The sequence below is a fragment of the Petaurus breviceps genome, unplaced genomic scaffold (assembly GCF_028583685.1).
Source record: "Petaurus breviceps papuanus isolate PSGF00001 unplaced genomic scaffold, PetGlider_PUasm1.0 90849, whole genome shotgun sequence".
Lineage (NCBI taxonomy): Eukaryota > Metazoa > Chordata > Mammalia > Diprotodontia > Petauridae > Petaurus > Petaurus breviceps.
Window position 1 is genome coordinate 24,696,019 of NW_027187361.1, and position 22,595 is coordinate 24,718,613.

Consider the following 22,595-nt stretch of genomic DNA (forward strand, 5'->3'; position numbering starts at 1 on the left):
CCCCCCTGGATCGCAGGCTCCTCGGGAGCCGGGCCTGCCTTCTGCCTCCTTCTGCCTCCCCAGCGCTTGGCACAGAGCCCGGCACCTAGCGGGCCCTCACTCCTTGCTGGCTGCCCCACCTGACCTGGCCCACACTCCGCCTCCCCAGGCCTGGCGGGGAGGTCGCGGGCACGCCCAGCTGCCTACCTTGCGTTTCCGCTTGGACTTGGGCAGGCCCTTCTCGGCGGGGGGCAGGTCCGGGGCGGGCTCCTGGGGGGGCGAGGGCTCCGGGATCCTGGACAGGAGGGCCAGGTCGATCTTGACCCAGAGGGCCTTGGCCTCGTCGCTGTCCTTGAGCGGGGAGAGCAGCTCGTTGCGGCCGAAGGGCACCAGGGTGTAGAACTGCTCCTCCAGCTCCTTGGCGGCGTCGCTCGAGGTCCTGGCGTTGATGGAGCCCACGGCCTTGCCGGCCCCGGGGCCGCCCGCCGCGGGGGCCGGGCCGCCCGCCGGGGCTTTGGGGCCCGGACAGTCCTCCCGCTCCGACTCGGGCTCCGACTCGGACGACGACGACTCGGACGAGGACGACGACTCGGTGTCGATGAACTCCTTGGACTTGGGGGCCGTCTTGCTCGGGCCCCGCGTGCGGCGCTTCTCGCAGGCCGCGGCCGCCGCGGCCGAGCGCAGCTCCTTCCGGTGGCCCGGCCTGGCGCCCCCGCCGCCGCCGCACGGCCTGGCCTTGGGGGGCTCGGGGGCCGGGCTCTCCACCAGCACGTCGCCGGCCGCCAGCTCCTCGGCCGGAGGCCGGGGGCAGGCGGCGCCCTCGCTCGCCGCGGCCCTCTCCGTGGCCGTCGTCCTCCTGGGCGGCTTCTTGCAGGCCGGCCTCCGGGGCGGGGGCGGCGCGCCTGCGCCCTCTGCGGCCCCGGGGGGCGCGGCGGGGGGGGCGGCGGCGGCGGCGGCGGCGGCGGCGGCGGGGGGCGCGGCGGGGGGGGCGGCGGCGGGAGGCGCAGGCGCAGTGGCGGGAGGCGACTTCTGCTTCAGCCCCTTGGTCCCCGGGGCCTTGTTGGCGGTCCTGGGCCTCTGCTCGTCCTTGCAGGCGCTCTTGGTCTCCTTGTCCCGGAGGCCCGCCGGGCAGAGCGCGCTCAGTTTGTCGCCCTCCTGCACTGGGTCCTTGCCCCGGTTGTAGTACTGGCTGCCCTCTGACCCGTGGCTCTCGGTCTGGTTCAGGAGCGGAGGCTTATGGGGATTCACCTTGTTGAGCCATTTGTCCAGCTGCCACTTGTTGGAAGAGGCTTGTTCCGGCTGGAAAGCAGAGCAGACGGACAAGGGTGAGACTCAGGGAGGGGCCCGGGGGCGGAGGAGGGGGGGGGGGGGGCCCCGGGGGCCCCCCCCCCCATGGGCCCCCCCGCGGCCCCCCGCCGCCCCCCGAGCTCCTTCTGGCACCACGAATGTGCTCCTCAAGGCACGTTCTTCAAAGCACTTGTTCGTTACAATGTGAATTCTTCGTTTATTACTATGATATTTTTGTCACTTGTTACTCTCGCACTCCTACCCCTTGGGGAGGCAAGAAAGAGGGCACTGGCCACACGTACGAAGTCACACGAAGCACTTGGGCTTCACGTGTGTTTAACGGTCCTCTCTGAACACCCGGGCAGGGGCGGGAGCTGGGGGACGGTTTTGTCTGCTTCTCCCGCCCTGCCAGTCTAACCCTGTCCCAGAACGTGCCTCTGGGTGCGAGGCGCTTCTATTCTCGGCCCTTTTTAGTTTTAGGTCTCTGTTGATACGAGCTGCGATGACACCAAATTGGGGAGAAGCAGGTTGTGTGAGGATCGGAAAGACCCTTTCTAAAGTGAAGCGTATGGCAGTAAAGAATTGGTAAAAGGTGAAGAACCAAAGGAAAGGGCCGCCCCCAAGGACATGCAGCAAAAAAGACTGCTTCTTTGGGAAGACAGGAGGAGCATTAACTTTAGGGCAATTACTGGGTTGCCAAGGCTGTATTCAGTGCCTTTCAAAAGGGCTCTGTCAGCCTGAAATCCCTTTAAATCCCCACATTGTAGAAAGCAACGAAGGCAGTGGAAGCAGTGACAGAGACTCTTCCTGGGAACATATGTACTAACTAGGGACATTTAGGTGGGAAATAGTCGTTTCTAGTGGCGTTAGAGCCATCTAGAGCCATCATTGCCACAGAAAATAAGGACATTGAAATAGATGCTATTCCCAGTCAGTCTTTCGGTGACAAGAATGTATCTGAAATATTTCCACTTTCCCAGATTAAAAGAAAATGTCCAAAAAGAGAAACGATCAAGTGAATTCTACAAAGATTTGCCCTTGATTAATGTAATGATAACGATAAAGCCAAAAATTAATATAGCACTTTAAGATTTGCAAAGTGCTTTATAAATATCTCATTTGATCCTTATAACAATCCTGGGAAGATGGTATTGTGTTCTATTGGGTACTATTATGACCCCCATTTTGCAAAAAAGGCAACTGATCAGATAGATTAAGTGCTTTACCCATGGTCACATGTCTAAGAAGAAACTGACACTGGATTTAAACTCTTTCTTGACTCCAGACTTAGTATTCTGTTCACTGGACCATCCAGCTGCCTACCAAAGTTTATAAAGCAATGATGGATAATCAAAGTGAATGAAATGCAGCATGCAATAGTTTGCAAAGCAATTGCCTCTAGAAACCCCTCAACAAACAGAGGTTAGATGAAAGCTAATTTAGTAGGACCTAACACTTTTGTGAAATATAAAACTGGCCTCACCACTTTTTTTTTCACTTTGGCAAATCACTGGCCATTTTAGTTGCATGAAGTTTTCTGCCTTTAAAATAAAAATGCACTAAATGGTGGAGTATGTAAAGAGTGCCTTGAAATGTTTTTTAAAAAATTGGGGGGGGGTGGCTAGGTGGCTGCAACCAGCCCTGGAGTGGGGAGGACCTGAATCGATTCTGGCCTCAGATACTTAACACCCACCCACCCACACACACACACACAAACTGGTTGTGTAACCTTGGGCAAGTTACTTAACCCCAATTGCTTTAAAAAAATTGGGGAACACAGTAATTTTTGACAGTACACAGGATTTGCAGTGGCTAGCTTCACTATTTTGAATAGTGGCACTTTTGCAATTTTTGCTATTTTAGAAAGTCCATGCTTTTGCTCCCTCTTATCATTAGGCAAAGAAAACACATACATACATCTGGGCTGTAGCCAGAACCCTGTCACAAGCAGAAATTCCTGAGAAAACAATAAAACTGAATAGAAAGGCAGGATAGAATTTAATCATTTTCTTATAGGACTGATTTAGACTCCCTCCTTCATTCTAAACAATACTAGCAGAGAAATCTTCCCAATACACCATTTTCATCACACCATTTCCTGCTCAAGAACCTAATGGGATCCCTAAATTGCCTACCAAATACAATTCAAATTTCTCAGGCTGGCATTCAAGACCTTCCACCCACTATCCCCACACTATTCTATCTCTCATTGTACTCCAACATAGCCAGTGTTAGTCCTTGGAGAATGTCAGCTATATATTGGAATTGAGAGCAATCTTACTATCGGGAAATACACCACTCAGCCTCCTTCAATCACCTTGGCACTTATATAGAAACAACTATTTAGCACCTTATTGTGTTATTCTTTTGTATTCTCTATTTCATTTCTATCAAGATTGGTAGCCTTTAGTATACTCTAAAACCCTAAGCTAACTGCTCAAAACATTTTTGCATTGAATTAACTTGCATGGTCACTCCACTGGAGTGCTAAGGGTATTCTCACTAGCCCTGTACCAAGTGTAATCTATTCTTCTAGCTCTGCAGCATTCCACCCTCAATTTTATTAATCCAAAGTCTGCGACCCTTTAAGTTCCAAGTTAAGTGTCACCTCTCAGATGATGTCCTCCCTTGTCTCCACCTCCTTCACACTGATTCTGTAGCTAACTTTGAGTTACCTTAACCCTTATTTAAACAACTAGTCCCCCACTGCCAAGTGTTTAACTATTGTATTGCCTGGATTTTGTTCTCTAGCTATGATCACCCAAATAGGTTGCAAGCTCATCAAGGGCAATGCTGCCTCCTTGTATTACAGCTTCTATAGTACCTGATGCTTTTTAAACCGAGGAAACAATGAATGAATCTATTACTTTTTATATGAAGACCCTCTAGTGCATCCTGTGGTGATATAGACCTTTGTGTGTGCCAGAGAATAAAGATGGCATAGGAATGAAAGGGAGCAGTTACATAGGATATATAAAATCACGGGAAGAAAGCTAATTCCCAAAACTGAGTCTTGAAGCAACTAGGCAGATGGGATAAGTCACCACACAAGTTACAGAAAAAAGGGACTCAATCACTCTTTCATGTTAAGGATATAACATCATTATGCTATGGTGGTTTGTGGAAAATAAAATGACTTCAGGCAGCTAGGTAGTACAGTGAATAAAGCACCAGCCCCAGAGTCAGGAGGACCTGAGCTAAAATGTGACCTCAGACACTTGACACATACTAGCTGTATGACCTTGGGCAAGTCACTTAACCCTGATTGCTTTGCCTTCCCCCTCAAAAAAAAAATGGCTTTCAACAACTCAGGCTATAAGTAATTCATAAAAAGTGGAGGTGAGTCTGGAGGATTTTTCCAAACAGGTAAACTGAAATATCTGCTGGTACCTTAGGGTATGAATCCTCTCCTTTTTCCTGTACTTTGGTATGTTACAAGTGATAAAAATGGCATCCTCAGCAATTATATTTCAAAGCAGTACAAGAAGATACAACCCTGGGATCTCAGTTTGTTATGGGGATTTTGTTGCACCTCTAAAATATAGCCAGGTTCGTGCTACTGACTGACTTAGGGTTAGGCAAGAAGACTTTACAGAAGTTTGTTACATAGAAACTACATTCTATAAAAGTTATGAATGAACAGTTGGGCAGATGATATTTTGGTGCCGTTTCACGACTTTAGAGCACTATAGAAATATATTGTTATTATTATTACTGTAGGATCTTGTTAAGTATAACTAATGATGCTTGTACTTCCAGTGTCCAGTCCAATGCCAGGAACTTAGTAATTGCCTAATAAATGTATGTTTGATTGACTGACATTAATTGGGATAACCTTATCCCCCAGAACACCTGTATATTCATAGCAGAATTGATGGTGAAACTATGAAGTAACTGGAGTGATCATAAAGAGTGATTTCATGGAAACAAGTTTCATTACTTTATGATCACATCCTTAATGGTAAAGAAGGGAGACACATACTTAGCATCACTGGGTAGTACACTGTAAGGTAATATTAAATTCTTCCCAAACTGATGTTTCATTACATTTTGTAATGGAAAGGGCATTCAATTTGGAATAAGACACCAGGGCTTGAATCCCAGCTCTGTCACGGACTATTTGTGTGACTGGGCAAGTTAGACTTGGCTTAGAGACTGGACCTATGATTTCATTTGTATAAGGAACTCCTGCATGAGTGAAATCACTCTATCAATGCAGATCAACATCTGAGCAATTTAGAGTCTGAGAGTTGCCTGTAGCAATGAGAGTTCAGTAATTTGTTCAGGGTAACATGGTCACTCTGTGTCAAAGGCAGGAATTGAACTCAGTTCTTTCTGGCTCCAAGGTCAGCTCTCTATGTGCTATACCACATTGGCTTTCATAGAAGCCACTTAATAGGGGGTGGTTAGGTGGCACAGTGAATAGAGCATGGACCCTGGAGTCAGGAGGACCTGAGTTCAAATCTGACCTCTGTAATGGGGATGCAAATTTGGAAGATCTTCCCTGCCCCTAGGCTAAAGTGCACCTGAAGCCTGGGGTGGGAGGCTTGTTTTTCAGTAGATACTTCTTGATTGGCCAGTGAGTCAATAAGGTTGTTACATTCTCTGAGCCAGGAGAAGGCTATATAAGCCCTGATATGTAGCTTTGTTTTGGGACTCACTTTGAGAAGTGTTCTGTGATTTGATCTGTATTCTGGGAAGCCATTGTCCAGAGCCCACCGGCTTTGAAAAACCCAGATGTGGAAACCCAGATGTTGACTGGGTATGGATGTAATGGTTGGACAGTTTGGAAATCTGTCTACTTGATCTGTTTCTGTCTTGATAATTCTGCCTGTATACTTTGAAGTTCGGGGTGCTGACCTTTTTCCCCTGAACAAGGTAAACGATATATGTCTGACTGATTAAAGTAAGCTTGTTAACCCATTTGAGTTGCTTTCCTTTATCAAAGCAGATCCAAGAACCTGTATTGGCAGCAAACCCTGAGGACCCTTGGGGTGCTTGCTGCCACAGCCTCAGACACCTAACACAAAACTAACCGTGTGATCTTGGGCAAGTCATTTAACCCCAATTGCCCTACCTTCCCTTCTCCAAAAAGAAAAAAAAAAGAAGCCACAATAAAACCTTGGTTGATTGACTGAAAACTTATTAAACTTCCTTGGGCTTCAGTTTCTTCATCTGCAAAATTAGGTGGTTGGACTAGATGACCTCTAAGGTTCTTTCCAGGCTTGGGTCTATGAGCCTAACTTTTGGACATATAAATGAATAAACACACTTTCATTTTTTCCCTATGGGAAAAAACCTGTATAAATTGATTCCACCTGTACAGGAAGAGTACATTTATTGAATTTTTTGGGGGGGTGGGGTAGTGTACTAAGAAGAAATGTTTGTTTTTAGTCAAACCTATACATTATCTTCTAGAAATGAGACTGTAAAATGATGAGTATTATTAATATGTCCAATGCTACTCATGCATCTTATACGCTGAGATTTTTACTCATAGGTGAGCAAAGGACTAGGAAAGGCCACTGGCCTCAGGCCCCTGTGACTCTTGGGGGTCTTTTTTTAAGGGACTTTCGATCTAGCTCTGTTAATTGACCCCACATTGTTGCTGGAGGAAATGTACAAGAGAGCTGAAATCTTTGTAATTACCTCAATGACATTTGGAAAGAATGGTAACTACACTCTTCTTAGCTCAGTTTTCAGTCTAATTTAAGTAGACTTGAGATTAAAATTTTATCAGAAAACTCAAGGATCCTAGACATTATGCATTTCACAAAGTGCCCAAATACTTTTCTTACCAGGACATGGACCCATTTCTTATCACTAAACTTTGTTTTTTTTTTCCTCTAAAATGATGACATAAAACATTTCTGTTTGATATTTGTAGACCTGCTGTCTGTTCTGTTCTCTGCAAGTAGGCTGTGAAGAACTCTGTTGTAAACCCTTGTGTGTTATTGTTTTATTTCAGATGGTTACAGAAGTAATAAGGGTATAGTTTCTTTAACATGTAGGTTTTTCTCATTCTTTAGGTGACTGGTGTGTCCCTGAGTGAGGAATTAAAAACAGCTGGGGAGTGATATTACATGCCTTCAAGGCCCCTCTCAAATGCCATCACCTTTATGAAAGCATCCCTAATTTCCTCAACTGTATCACATTTCTCCCTCCTCTCGACCCCATATAGAACTTTGTTTATACTTCTCTTAGGGTATGGATAGTATTGTTGATAACAGCATTGTTTGTGCATTTCTCTCCGCCTCCCCCAAACCCATGAGGTTATAAGCTGCTCAAGGTCAAGGACCATGTTTTATCTTTTATCTTCCTAGAGTCAGACACTTAGAGCTGGATGGCTCAAAGGTCATCACCTAGAGTCTAGTCTTCCTATATAGATGAAGAAATTGAGAGAGGCTGAAGGTTTTGCTCCACAGTCACTAAGGAAATAAATAGGGGAGGCAGCCCAGGTCCTCTGATTCCATGGCCATTGTTCTTCCCCTTACACCTCAGAACCAGACTGTTGGAAAGATACCTATGTCTAAAAAATGAAGAACCACTTGGGGGTGTTTGTTATGTGAGGAGTAGCCGAAGATAGCTGGAAAAGAAGGAAGCAAGAAAATGGCTTGAGGAACCCCTGATGTAGGAGATGATCTTAAAAGCCAATGTTAACAGAAGGACCAGAGAAATTAGTAACAGCAGATAAATGTATCTGCTTCAAAGATCTTTCCTCTGAGAGCTCTCCTGGGCATATTTCAGTGTTGATGGGCAGCATAACAGTCACAGTCTTACTCTGTGAAAAGAAACGGCGAGTGCGCTAAGTGTAGGAGAATCCTTATTGTTTTTCTCAGATTATCCATGACTTTGGTAAATCTAACTGGAGTGCCTGTGCTACCCTAAGACACCACTAATCCCCAGAGCAGTTCCCAGGGGTGCTCATGGGACACCTGAAAGAGATGAAAGAGTGATTCTAATGCTCTCCCTAAATGGGGAACCACTTTTGAATGATACATCAAACAGACACATTTTGACCAAGCTTACGTGGCACCTGTGACTATAAAGGTGGGCATAAAATGCAGTGTCTAGGTGGCACAGTAGAAAGGGCATTGACTTTGGAGTCAGAGGTCCTGGCTGAAAGTTCTGCTTCTGATAACTGTGTGACCTTAAGCAAGTCTCTTAACCTCTCTGAATCTGTGTCCTCCCGTGTAAATTCAGGGGTCGGACTAGATGGCCTCCAAGCTCCCCTCCTGCCCAAGATCTATGAGCCTATGAATTGCATAGTAGGTGGTTAGAACCTCAACCATATTAACATGATTATCCATTGTTGGCCCAATTTCTTGGGTCTGTTTAGAAATTTGATCCCCAAAGTAGTGCAGGTAGCTTTGTGAGTTACAAAAAAATTTTAGAAATGAAACTATGTAACACACCAACTTCATGTTTCTATACTAAGGTAGAATTGCTTTTTATTGCTTCTTTAAACATCAAAGTCTATCTGCAGAGTTCCACCACTCTAGAAATTTGTGCTCGGTCCTCCCCCAAGAATATTCACACTCTGAATTACTATTTAATTTTTCCTTTTCCACTTGAACATAGAAATAGCAATGATTTTTATTGGATCCTTATAATGTCCTTATATGAGGCAACTAGATCTTCTCCAGAGATACTCATCATGGCCGTAAAAGGTTTTATTATTGTTTGTAGGTTGGTGCTAATTTTTCTTTTTATTTCTTCACAAAGAAAACACGACTAAGAAAGTGTGGGGTTTGGTTTTGTTTTGTTACTAATATTTATAGCTCTCTCTGTCCTTCTAACCCGTGACAAACTGCAGAAAGGTGAGGCCGTAGCCATGTCTAATCCATAAAACCCCCTTTCTCTGTGATTTATATCTGGTCACGCTTATTAGGCCATGAACTTTTCTATCTAGTTATTGCCTCAGTTGACCCCTAGTGCAACTCGATCCATAGGTTATCCTTCATCTGCTGGGTTCCCTGAATACCTGGCAACAAGGGAAAGCCTGGGTGGATATCGGAGGGACAAAGAAGGACAGTGGCCCTCATGCTTCAAATGCAGGCAGGCCCTTTCCTCAGGACAGCAGTGGGGACCGGGGAGAGTAGGGAAAGTGATTCAAAGCAAGAGCTGCCTAGCTGCTAAAGTCCCTTTTCCTAATGAGGGGATTTGGCCTGGATGGAGGGTCTGGGAGGACTTTGGGAGGAAGGAGACAGGGGCCTGGCCTTATGGAAACACTTAGGGAAGAGAAGGGAAGCGAAGCGAAGCAGAGGGAGGGGAGCAGGAGCCGGGGCAGGCTGCGGGGAGGCCTTACCTCGGGGCTGGAGTAGTGGGAAGGCTTGCTGCCTTCACTCCCACTCGAGCTGCTTTCGCTCTCCGAGTCGGAGCCCGAGCTGCTTTCCGAGTCGCTGGAACTGCTGCTGCTGCTGCTGGAGCTGCCGCTGCTCGACCCCTTGCTGGAGAGGCCTGAGGGTCTGCTATTGGCCTGCTGCTGAAGCCCCGTGCTGCCGGCCCCACGGACAGCCCACCGAGGAGGAAAAGAGAACAGCGTAAACAAGGGCGGCAACATCGCCCACCCGGCTCCCCGGCCCCTTCTGCCCAGGCCCTGCGAGCCATGGCCGTGTGGATGGATCCCCACAGTTCGCCATTGGCACTTGGGGTTTGAAAATCAGGGTTAGTACCGTCCGTCTGGAAAACCCCAGACGTCTGGGCCAGGAAGTCGAGGCCTCTAACGTTGGGCACTGGCTGCATGTGTGTCAGTGTTAGCAGGAAAGAGGCTTTTTTTTTTTTTTTTTACAATTGCCCATTCCTATGGTGCTGATGCTTGGGGGATGACTTCAGGTGCATTTCAAAGCCTGAGGTAGCAAGAAAGGAAGAGAAAAAAGAGTGTCTGAAACGCCCCCCCCAAAGGGTAGAAATGATTGCTGATTACTTCATTATTGTGCTTTAGGAGAAGCCGAGTCGGCACGGATTAGGAAAAACAAAGCGGGCACAAAAATTGGCATGTTGTGTTCTGCTGTTTGCCGGAGTGCCTGGGCCAACGCACGTTACACAGCCCTGTCTCCTCCCATCTTCCTGCCCACACTCAGTCTGATGCTGCTGTCCCCACACAAGTAGGGTCCCCATCACAAACAATGGGCTTCTTTTGCATCCTTATTGAAGGACTGAGGCCCACTGCATGCACATTTTTAGATTCCTGACTTGTAAAATTCAACCCCAATGCAGCACTTTACAGGAACAGCATTTTCAAATTCATACTTGATGTTCACATTCATACTCAAATTTGCCAGAGCATAATCACGTACTCAAAGACTACAGGAAAAAATTTACTCTTTCCAAAGGTAATTAACCATAAAAATTCAAATAACATACACCCAAGGAAAGATTTTTTTCTGCCAAAAAAACCCAAAACAAACCACTCAGCACTCACAAAATATTTAACATCTTCAAGGTCCTTTATTAATTGAATTGAATAAGAAGTGAATGTTTGTGTGTGTTTGAAAACTTGTTTAAAAGCTGAGAAAACAATAGTTCCTGGAACACAGCAATTCATTTAGTCAGCAAAATTCCTGTTTTCCATTTACTTGTGACTTGTTGCTGGTATGGGATTGTATGTTAATAAATAGCCAGCTAATTGGAAATTATTCACATTATGGTTCAAAGTGCATGATAGATTAAATAAAGCAACTTTAAAAAAATAATTTTTATTTTTAGGTGTTTGGTTCTTATATATTGCTCAGAGGTCCCTTTTTCATCTCTTCCCTTCCCTGTTCCTAGAGTTCTACCCTTTATAACAAAGAATTTGTGAAGGGGAAGAAAAAGAAGATTTAAAAAATCCATTTAAATGTATGAACAAATCAAAAAAGTCTGATGTTAAATGCAGCGCTTCACACCTGTGGACCCTGCTACCCTCTATAGAGGAGGAGGGGAAGCATACTCTCATATCTCATCTTTGGGGCCAATTTTTTTCTTCACAATTTGATAACATTCAGTTTTTATTCTTTTCCTTTACGTTGCTGTTGTCAGTGTGTGCATTGTTTTCCTGGCTCTGCTTTAAGAAAAGGATTCTTTTAGCTTGTTTTTAAAGGCAGATTTTTTTTTTTTAACCAGGACAAGATGCCTATAATTTCCACACATTCTTGCCCTCCTCTTTCTTGTAGCATGGAGGTGACTCTGGACTTCCGAAGGCAATGTCAATGAAATACAGACTGGACAAACTCTGAGTAGGGTCATGCAGATGGAGAGAATGGGGTACAGCCTACTTCTCTCAGTTCCAGCCAGCCTTGCTGTGTATGGAGAGACTCATCATCAGAAAGCTGACTAGAAGAGAGAGATTCTTGGGCCATGGTGACCCACCAAACAGATAAAAACAGCCATCCACAAATCTCAGGCCAGAATGCAACAGAGTCTTGTTTTTCTCAAAGGAGGGATGAGGGAAGAAAACAGCTTATAGGGAATCTAGAAACAGAAATGAATTTACTAACACAAGGGTTAAAGGAAACCAGAGTTTGAGAGTAACTTGCCCTCGTGGTTCTGATTCTTTCCCAGAATGTCACTGTCGATACCTGCTGCCTGACAAGCTTCTTTAACATCAGAGAACATCTGTACATTTATGCTTTTCCCTAGATGCTATGATTTCATTTCCAGGCCATCATTTGTGTCTGGTGTTGAGTGAGGAATCCAGAATTTCTAGACAGAGGATAAGGGAAGTTTGAGGATAAAAGGACTATAATATATCTTTCTTCTCTCCTGACCTAAAAATCGATCTTCCCTGTTAGCTAAATAGAAATGGCTACCATTGCTGAAGTCATAAAATAATTGTTAGACTCTGCAGGAACATCTGGAATCCATGTTAAGAGTTCTGCCGGTAGTCCCCACCAAAATGAAAAAGCCACATGGCAAAAATGCTTCCTGCTTTCAAGGGATATGGAGGGAAGAGGGATGTCTCTCTTCCACACTTTGGAAATGTAGTTGCTGAAAACTGGCAAATCAAGATGAATAAAGAACACCTCAATTGGTTCTGGATAATGGAAATTGGCTTTGATCACTGACTAGTGCATTCAAACGGCTTGAAGTTAAAAAAAAATAGACAGAACATATGGTACTAGTTATTAGAGTACATTCATGCTTTGTATATTCAGTGAGATACTGCCACTCCCAGGGGGACTTACTAGATTTTAAAAATTGTGCTTTAATTTTTCAGCAAAACATGCATTAGGCAGTCAGTATATTTCCTTACTTTTATTGCCACTATCTCATAGTAATAGCACCATTTGATGCCAGGTGGGCAGAATCTAAAATGCGAAATATATGTTGCCAAAACTGAATTCCACAAGTTAGGAAGTTCATCTACACTGACAAACTGGCTTGCTTTAAAAAAGAAACATAAAAAAGAACAAAGCATTTTGAGGGATCTTTTTTTATGATTCATCTGAACAGAATGTGGGGTTCAGAATGTATCAATGACCAAGGCTAAAGGTATAGACCCCGAGGACAAGCAGGTCAGAACGTGGAGCTTCCTGAGGACAAGGGCAAGTCATTTCTTCTTTGTGGTGGCTCCAGGATGTAAAATCAGGATCACTCCTACCTTTATTTCAGGGAAGCTGCCAATTATTCCTTGAGGATAGCAGCACTGGTCAAATACCAAGTACTATTATCACTGTCACCATTATGTGAAGTAAGCTGGTTTAAGTCCAGCAGGGAGGCTATCTTGGAGGATGAGTGGCATGACCCAGTTAGCTGATGAGGACAGTAATCTTAGTCTTGATACCGTGACAAACAAAAAGAAAGAAATCCACTAAGACACAAGGGATTCCTAGCTACTGAATCAAGAAGATAACAAAAATAATTTCATGAGAGAGTACTTTGGGGTATGTGTACCCATCAGTTATATTATAAATCAAAAAGTAAAAAAAAATTAGTCACATGATTGCTTTGTCTATAAGATGCCAAAGAACTGGTTTGACCAATTTTTAAAGAAAATGAGTAAAAAAAAAATCTTGAATAACAGCATGAATCAATTATTTCAGTGTCATGTTGACATAGAGGTATAAATTCCTATGAAACTAAAAAGGTGTGTAACATTTTTTTGTAACTTGAATAGTACCCAGGATAGTGCCCTGAACCTTGAAGACTCTCAATAAAATTTTTATTGATGACCACAACGATGGAATCATGGTAGAAAAATTCTTTAGCCAAAACTGCTCCTAACTTTCCTAAAAAAATGCTAGCTTACATTTATCTAGGACTTTTAGGGTTTATAAAAAGCACTTTCCTCACAACAACTGTGGGGTATGTAGTGCAAATTATTTTCTGCCTTTTGCAGATGAGGAAACTGAGGCTTATAGAGATTAATTGACTACTTGCCTGGAGTTACAAAGTTGGTGAGTATCAAAGCCAAGTCTCAAACCCAGGATGTCTGCCTCTAAGACCAGGGCTCTTTCTACAATGCCAAGATAACTCTTAGGGATTTAAAGTCTCTTTTTAACTGCTAACCGATCTCTGGGAAAGGAGTTTCCAGAACCAATAATCTTGACCGCCAGGGAACACTTCTTTACATGTAGCTTAAATTCCTTCTGCTACAATTTACGCACATTCTCTCTTGGATGGTTTGTTTGCTTTCTGTGTTTTGGTTTCAAGAAATATTTTACTGGTTTTGTGAGTTGTTTGACTAAGTACTCTGATGCTTGAGGGAGTTCCAATTTTAATCTAAACTATGTGCTCATCATGTCTCTTCTTTAGCTGCCAGACTAGTGTTTTTGGGAATCTGGCCCAGGCTCAGTCTGAACAGGGATCTTCAAAGAAGATCCAGAGTGTAAGTAAGCTACTGGGAATAAGGGCTCACACCTTTTGAAACGAACTGCCTGCAACCTAGCTCATTTTGGACCCCTGCATAAATAGTGAAGGATCATTTTGATGCTTTAGTTAGAAAGCTATTTGGAGACAAGGCTTTTTGTCTATTTGGTTTTCTATAAAATGCTGGCATGCCAACATTACCTAAAACTAGCGGGAATTCCACATGTATTACAGAAAGCTACAGTTTCTTCTGACTGTATGCTCTGTGAATACTCCATAAACACTTGTTTATTTATTGACTAATATTAGTACCCTGACAACATTATTCCTTTTCCCTCCCAGTTCTCTCCCCCTTCCTCTTTTCTTCTCTCCCCCCCCTTTTTTTAATCAATGTTACTTAAGTACCAAACAACATTTACATGGTGGGAAATGAAAATAGTGAAAGCTTATCCCCCAGCGTCCTGGCAAAACAAAACTCATCTAAATACTATGTAGATTCTTCTTAATAGAGATGGTTGGGCAGCACTAAAAGTATTCTCATTTTTTCTATAGTCTCAAGGACTTTGTCACCTTAGCTATAAACTTAAAAAAGCTTGTCACTGATGCCCTATCACCAGGCAACTGTGAAAGCCTCATTATATAGGGGATGCTTTAATTCAAGAGAAGTGGAAACTTCTAGACACATAAAGATAAAAATCATGGGGAATCTTAGTCCCCTGTTGAGATATACTCAGGGTAGAGTGAATGGGATTTTGTTATCAGGTGCTGAAATCTAGATGGTGCTGAGAGCACTTACATATTCCTCTATCAGTTTAGAAATAACGAGATCTAGCACCTAATTAGCAGGAATAATTAGTTAAAATGTTTTCATTCCTCCCTAGTAGCCATATCCCAGATGAGGTCTTCCATGGCCACCCTGCCCACTGAGTATTACCTGCCCCTTGCAGTGTTTTAGGATCTTTACCTATAGGGGCTTGCTTTCCTAGATCTGTCTCTCCACCTAAATAGGATCATGCATTGTAGCCTCTCCATCACCTTACGTGATGCTTGCCCTTGAGATATTTTCTGAAGTTTTCCCTGGATAGGAAGATAAATAAGTATTTATATAGTGCTTACTAGGTTTCAGGCACTGTGCTAAATACTTTTTTATAAACATTATCTCATAACAACCCTGTGAGTTATTTATTATACACATTTTACAGTTCAGGAAACGAAAGCAAACAGAGTTTATGGATTTGCCCAGGGTCCCACAGCTAAGTCTCTGAAGCCAAATCTGAACTCAGGTCTTCCTGACTCCAGACCCAAAACTCTATCTACTAGGCCACCGTATGTCAAAATAATTTCTTATTGCTCTGGCTATTTTGGTATAACCTGATTCCCAGGTCAAAAAATCAACATGACAACTAAAAGTACTCATTCTCAAAAAACAAAATAAAATGCAAACCCTGCTTTTCTATAGTTTAGTAAGGATAACTTGCCTACTTCACTGAGAACTGATTTTATTTTATTTAAAATAATTTATTTGTTTTCAGTTTTCAACATTCAGTTCCACAAGCTTTTGAGTTTTAAATTTTCTCTGCCTTCCTCCCCTCCCCCCTTCCCAAGACGGCATGCAATCTGATATAGGCTCTACATATACATTCATATTAAACATATTTTCACATTGGTCAGGTTGTATAGAAGATTTAGAACCAATGGGAGGAACCACGAGAAAGAAGAAACAAAACAAAGCAAAAAGAAGAGAGAGCGAGCAAACAGTCTGCTTCCACCTGCATTCAGGCTCCAGACTCTGTAGTTCTGAGAACTGATTTTAATGAAAAAAAAAATCACTACCTATTCAATGGAAATAAGCAAGCAACTCAGTCATCTAAAGGAAGGTTATCCCCAGCATCTAACATGGTGCTTGGCACATTGTAAGTGCTTTCAAATGTTTGATGATTGCTGTGATATGCCCAACAGAGGACAGAAGAAGAATGTTATCAATTCTCCTGCCTACAAGGTTAATGTTCTTTCAAACTATATTACATGATTTCTTTAGGTTTAGCATCTTTTTCCTCAAATATTAAAAACACATTTAAAAGTTACAAAATATTTTCCTCACAAAACCTGTGAATTATGTAGATGTAACTTACTGCCTGCTAGCACGAGGCTATTCATGCTGGCAGTCGTGTCTCAGAACAACAATAATTTTTTAAAAATCCTGGACAAGTCCTACAAATGTTACCCACAATCTAGAAATGAAACTCTGGGTTTACACAGTCTTGGTTCAATTTCATAAATTACTCTTTGGTTTATGCCACTACCAAGGGTTTTCCCTGTAACATTAGAATTTGACTCACATTTAGGAGTCCACAAAAAAAAATTAATTAAAAAGGTGAAGGGCCCGCAGTTCCCACGTTAGTATTCAGACTAGCAAAGCACCCATTATAGTATCATATAATGCAGGTTTATGTCTAGCCATGACTTAATTGGTCTTGCTCAAATATAATGTTAAAAGGGAAAAAGCAAGTTTATACCTTATCGGAATGATACCATCCCTGTCTGAATAAAGGCTTTTTATCATTTTTTGTTTGTTTGTTTGAGGGGGAAAGGCAAGGCAATTGGGGTTAAGTGACTTGCCCAAGGTCACACAGCTAGTAAGTGTGTCAAGTGTCTGAGGCCTCATTTGAACTCAGGTCCTCCAGACTCCGAGGTTGGTTCTCTATTCACTGCACCATCTAGCTGCCCCAAAGGTCTTAGTCATTGATGAGGTGTTAATCTTTTTGATAAGGTGTTAAGATTGACAAGGGATTAACCTAATAAGGGTTTAACTTTATTGAGGAGACATAAGAACACACAACTTCTACATAACATTATTCTTCTCATTTTGTAGGTGAAACAAGTGAACTCCTAACGTTTTAGTAAGTGCTTCAATACAGGTCTTCTGACTAAATCTAATGCTCTTTACTTCATAAAGGAGTGTGGGAGCAAATCTGAGGTGCTGAAACTGTGCACTGTCTAATTCAGAGGCCGAAGATCAAGGTCAAGAATAATAACTCGCATTTGTGCAGGGTTTGAAAGTCTGAAAAGGATTCACAAGAACCCTGGGAAGTAGGTGTTATTGATTCCCCCAAGAAAACTAAGGCAGACGGAGGTTAAGTGACTTACTGGGGTCACACAGCTGATAAATGCCTGAGGTCAAATTTGAACTCAGGTCTTGATTCCAAGTCTAGTGTTCCATTCACCGGACCACCTCCCTTCTTCTAAATTAAAGTTTGCCAAGGACTTTACATGTGTTCATTCATTTGAGAACATGGAGCTAAAGATCAGCAGTTAAATATTATAAGATTTCAATAAGCTCTATCTGCTGATTCAGCCATTCCTACTGGGCTAATATTAAATTGAGGGGTCTGAATGCACATAATGGATGAGGGGCAATATAAGAAGGCATACTGAGACATAGACTATAACTGGTAAAATGGAAAGACCGTCACACGAGATACAGCATTTAGCTATATTTATAGCATTATAAAGCATTGAGCCCATTATGTGGCATATAGTGGGCACTCTATAAATGCTATTACCTTCTTTTCCCTTTCCTCCCTATGGGAAAACAATGGACGAGAGGAAAAATGTTTTTTTATTTTGATTGTTGTTGTTTTTAACCATACTCACCATCAGGTAAAAATTTAAGAGGTTTATAGAACTGAAAAATTTACTTTACAAGACATAATTATCAGATCTGAAAAGTGGCCCAAGTCCTAACTTTAGTAAGGGATAAATTGGAAACAGCCTGAAAACTGGACTCCTGCCAAACAGAAATATAGATGTAGGGGTGCTGGTATCTTTTTCACTTCCCTTATCCCACTGAGTAGAGCTTTCCTAAGGAAATACATGCTAGAAGGCAGAGAAAGACAGTTTCTTGCACCTTAGGTGGGACCAGTAACTAAACTGTGGACATTCTTGAGTGATTTGAATAATCCCATCTGGGTGTTTAAGAAAGCTAATCAGGAAGAAATCTGGGTTTTCTAAGCTCCTAAACTAATAGGGAGTGTTCAATAAAGAACGGAATCAAGGTGTGTGGCTACCATGTCTGAATCTAGAGTTTGTGATGGGAGCTCTCCTAAAGGTGGAGGCCATAGGGGATAACATCAGTAAGAGGAAGTCTCTGGTTTGGGATGATGTTACTGAGCTGGGTTCCCTTCAGGGATAACTGTCTGCCATCAGCCAAGCCCTTAAGGGTTTTTTTGCGTTGGGTGAAAACTAAGCCCCACTATGGAGACCTCAACTAAAGCTTTTTGGATCTTTCCTGGGCCAAGAAAACTATGTAGTTCAGTAAGTGACCTAGACCTTGGGTTCCCTGCTAGGAGCAATTAAAAACATCATTCGAGGTCATCTGCCACAATCTAAAACAAGAGAAAAGCCTACATATTTGATACTTCAAGTGGCTGGGATTTAGCTCAATCATTGGGAGTAAGTTGCTCACCAGAGAGTTCAAGAAGGGTTCTGTTTTATTTTCAGTAGAATTCACCTTCTTTACTATTGTGAACTGTGTGCTTAAAAACCGGAGTTAATTCATTTTACCTCCCCAAATTTTCCTAGATTCCCTAATTCTACTCATGATGCTGATGTCACAAGTCTTCAAAAAAAGTCTTATGCACCAACCATGAAGAGAGACTGGTGATATATAGTTTATGTTAGTATAGTGTTTTATATTACAAAATCCAGTATCCACATATTTTTATTTACTTTTCATATTATTCTGGATGTTAAAAAAAAGGCACCAGACGAAGGCCTCCAGAATATTATATGAATTCCTATAAGTCTTGACAGAAAAACATGAACAAGAATTGGACAGAATGGTGGGGTATAGACAGGTCATCATCTCCACATGTAAAAGGAATATGCACCTTGAAAATAGCAAGGAACCATTGAAATAGTGGGCTAATAACCATATGAAGTAGGTAGGTTAGGAATTATCTTTTTTAGATGAGGAAGCTTGGGCACTGAGTTGAAGTAACTTGCTCATGGTCACACAGGAAGCAAGTAGCAAAGGTATGGCCAAAACCCAGATCTTATGATTTTTTTTTGGGGGGGGGGGAAGAAGCAAGGCAATAAGGGTTAAGTGACTTGCCCAGGGTCACATAGCTAGTAAGTGTCAAGTGTCTGAGTCTGGATTTGAACTCAGGTCCTCCTGACTCCAGGGCCAGTGCTCTATCCACTGGGTCATCTAGTCTTGTGACTCAAGTCCTGTGTTCTACTATGATGCCTCCTTGAGATACAATTATATTGATCCTTTGAAAGAGATTGCCCACAGGACGAAGAAAAAACATGTAAAAAATCCCAATGACACACTATGGGACTATACCAAATTAATACAGCCTGAAAGATACACAGAATAATTAGGAAGCCAAAAAAGGCCTGAAATTTAAGAATGGTGAGAATGCTGGCAAGAAAGAGATTGCTATTTTCAGTGAGCATTGCTAAAAATGTCCGGATAAATTTACTTAAACTGTATATGAAGAAGATTCCAGCTACATGATGACATGAAGCCGAATCCCTTCATAGCCCAAACAAGAGGGGAAAAAAAGAGTGGAATGCTAGCCCAAAATGTCCCAGGATGGAAATGACAGTAAGGAAATACCAAGGGAAGCCAGGGCTGCAAAGAATCAAACATTCCAAGTCACCAACTGCACTGTTTCAGATCTACGTCCAAAAGCTGCAGTGCAATAGTGCAGGCAAATCCAGAGGAAAGGGCTGGAGATTTCATTAGGAATGACCATGAAAGGAGACATCACATGCCAATACTCTCTGGATTTTTAGACCTGAATACAGACTAAATGATTAAAAAGAAACAAACCTTTTTTTGGGTTTATTTTAGGAAAAGACTAGAAATTGTAGAATGTCAAAGCTGAAAGGGACCTTTGAGATTATAGAATCCAATGTCTCCATTTTGCACGTAAAGAAATTGAGGCCCAGGACAATTCACTCAGATATTATCACATATTCTGTGAAAGACATAATAACTGAAATCTGATAACTGGTTAAAAAGCTATACTTCTCTTGGTCTATTTTATCATTTTCTTATTAGTATTATTTATATTTTTATATATTATTATATATATTATTTACATTACTTTCTCCCAGGAAACTGAACAGATATATCCTTTATCTTATGCCTGCAGCGCTGTTTCTTGTGTATCTGCATTTTCCTTTGTCAGTATAGAACTGATACTTAGCATACCTTGTTTGGGTTAAAAATTCAATCGCATATACCTTGATTAAGTCAAGACAATAAGCCTTTCGATCTCACTGTGTGCCAGGCGCTGTGCTAAATGCTGCAGATATAACGCAGGGTAACAAAAAACCAAAAACCCACACAAAACCAGTTCTTGCTCCCAAAGAGCTCACAGTCCTATGGGGGAGGGGACATACAAACAAGATAACAGAAAGGACAAATCAGAGACATTGTTAGAAGGAAGACAAGCCCAACAAGAAGGATTAGGAAGAGTTTCTTTCAGAAGATGAGATTTGAACTGGAATGTGAATGAAGCCAGGGAAGCAAGGAGACAGAGGTGAGAGGGGGAGAATTCCAGGCACTGGGGATAGCCAGTGAAAATGCCCAGGATGAAGAGATGGAGTCAATGAAGTTAGTCTCTTGGGAACACAGTATGTAGAGGAGAGCAAAGCTAAAGAAGACTGGAAAGGTGGGAAGGGGTCAAGTTAGGAAGTGCTTTGAAAGACAAACAGAATTTTCTATTTGATTCTGAGCCACTGGAGTTAATTTATTAGAGGGGCGACTACTAGGTGCCAAGCACTGAGCAAAGTACCAGGGATACAAGGATAAGATAATTAGAAGGCCAGACAAAGCAGAAAGAAAATATAACAGATAAAAAAAATCTAGAGAGGCAAAAACTTAAGGGAGAAAAGAATTCTTTGAAAACTAGAACTGGGCAAAAGGAAGCTAATGATGTTCTAAGACAGAAAGAAATAATAGAACAAAGTCAACAGAATGAAAAAAAATAGAGAATGTGAAACATCTCATCAGAAAAACAACTGATATAGAGAACAGATCAAGAAGAAATAATATAAGATAGTCAGACTGCCTGAAAAGTATGATTTTTAAAAAAGAATCTTGATAAATTATTACAATATAATTATCAAGGAAAATTACCCCGAAGTTCTAGAACAAGAACGCAACACAGAGATAGAAAAATGCACTGATTATCACCTGAAAGGGATCCCAGGAGGAGAAATTACAGGAATATTGTAGCCAAGTTTCAAAGCTCCCAGGTTAAGGAGAAAATATTTGAAGCAACAAGAAAAAACAATTTAAATAGCATGAAGTTACAATAAGGATCACACAAGACCTAGCAGCTATTATGTTGAAGAACCATAGGTCTTGGAATACTATATTTCATGGAACAAAAGAGCTGGGGTAATGATCAAGCAGAATCTTGAATTTTAAAAAAATGGATATTTAATGAAGTGAAAGACTTTCAGGTATTTGTGACAAAAACAGCAGAACTTAAAGGAAAATTCAACATATAATATCTAGGAGAAATATAAAGTAAATGTTAAGGACCAATTATAAGGGATTCAATAAGGTCAAATTGTTTAATTCTTATGTATGAAAATATTATCAATACTTTAATGACTGTCATTTTTATTTGGGTAATTTAAAAGAAAGGTTGGGCTGAGCTGAGTATGATGGGGTTATTCTAAAAAAAACTGTGTAGGGAGAGAGAAAAAGGAACAATTATGTCATACAAATGAGTCACAAAAGGAAAAAAGAATTGATATGGAAGAAGCTAGTACCAGGGAGAGTGGGTAGTATGAAACCTTACTCTCATAGGGAATGTGTTAAAGAGTATAAAAGTCTTATAAATTCAGAAAAAAAGAGGGCAGGGGGATAAAGTAGGGGAAGAGGATAAAGGAAGGGATTCTTGGAGGGGTGGGTAGGCTAAGGAATAGGAGGGCAAGGTAGCAGGTCAAAAAGCAGAGAAGTGAGAAGGGACAGGAATAGTGTGAAAAGGAGAGTGAGAAAAAATAGGAAGGAGGAAAATATACAACAAATAATTAGAATGTGAATGGGACAAATTTACCCATAAAATGGAAACTGACAGCAGATTAAAAATTTGAGTTCAACAACATGTTGCTTTCAGAAAGTGCTATAAAAATGATACACACAAACATATAATAAAGGTCAGGAGTAGAATTTATGTAAAAAAAAAGAAGGGGTAGTAATCATGATCTCAAACAAAATTAAAGCTAAAATAGATTTAATCAAAAGAGAAAAATAGAGAAACTATACTATGTATCCATCATATTATTCAATATTCTTTTAGGCTATTTAAAATAACTAGACAATATAAAATATTTGAGAGCATATCTGCCAAAACAGACACAGGAACTATACAAATATAAACATAAAACACTTTTATACAAATAGTTTGATCTAAATAATTGAAATGATATTTATTGTTCATGGAGGTACAGCCAATATAATAAAAAAATGACAGTTTTACCTAACTAATCTATTTATGTAATGCCATTCTAAT

The 22,595-nt window shown here is 41.8% G+C and overlaps 1 protein-coding gene across 1 annotated transcript in view; it reads right to left on the reverse strand.

Moving 5' to 3' along the window:
• Positions 1-22,595, reverse strand: part of AFF3 (ALF transcription elongation factor 3) — a 689,351-nt gene that overhangs the window by 56,615 nt on the left and 610,141 nt on the right. The window contains exons 10-11 of the mRNA XM_069073008.1: positions 9,575-9,764; positions 187-1,278 (exon numbers count right to left, since the gene is read on the reverse strand). Coding sequence (XP_068929109.1) covers positions 187-1,278; positions 9,575-9,764 — 1,282 coding nt within the window. The remainder of the gene's footprint in view (positions 1-186; positions 1,279-9,574; positions 9,765-22,595) is intronic.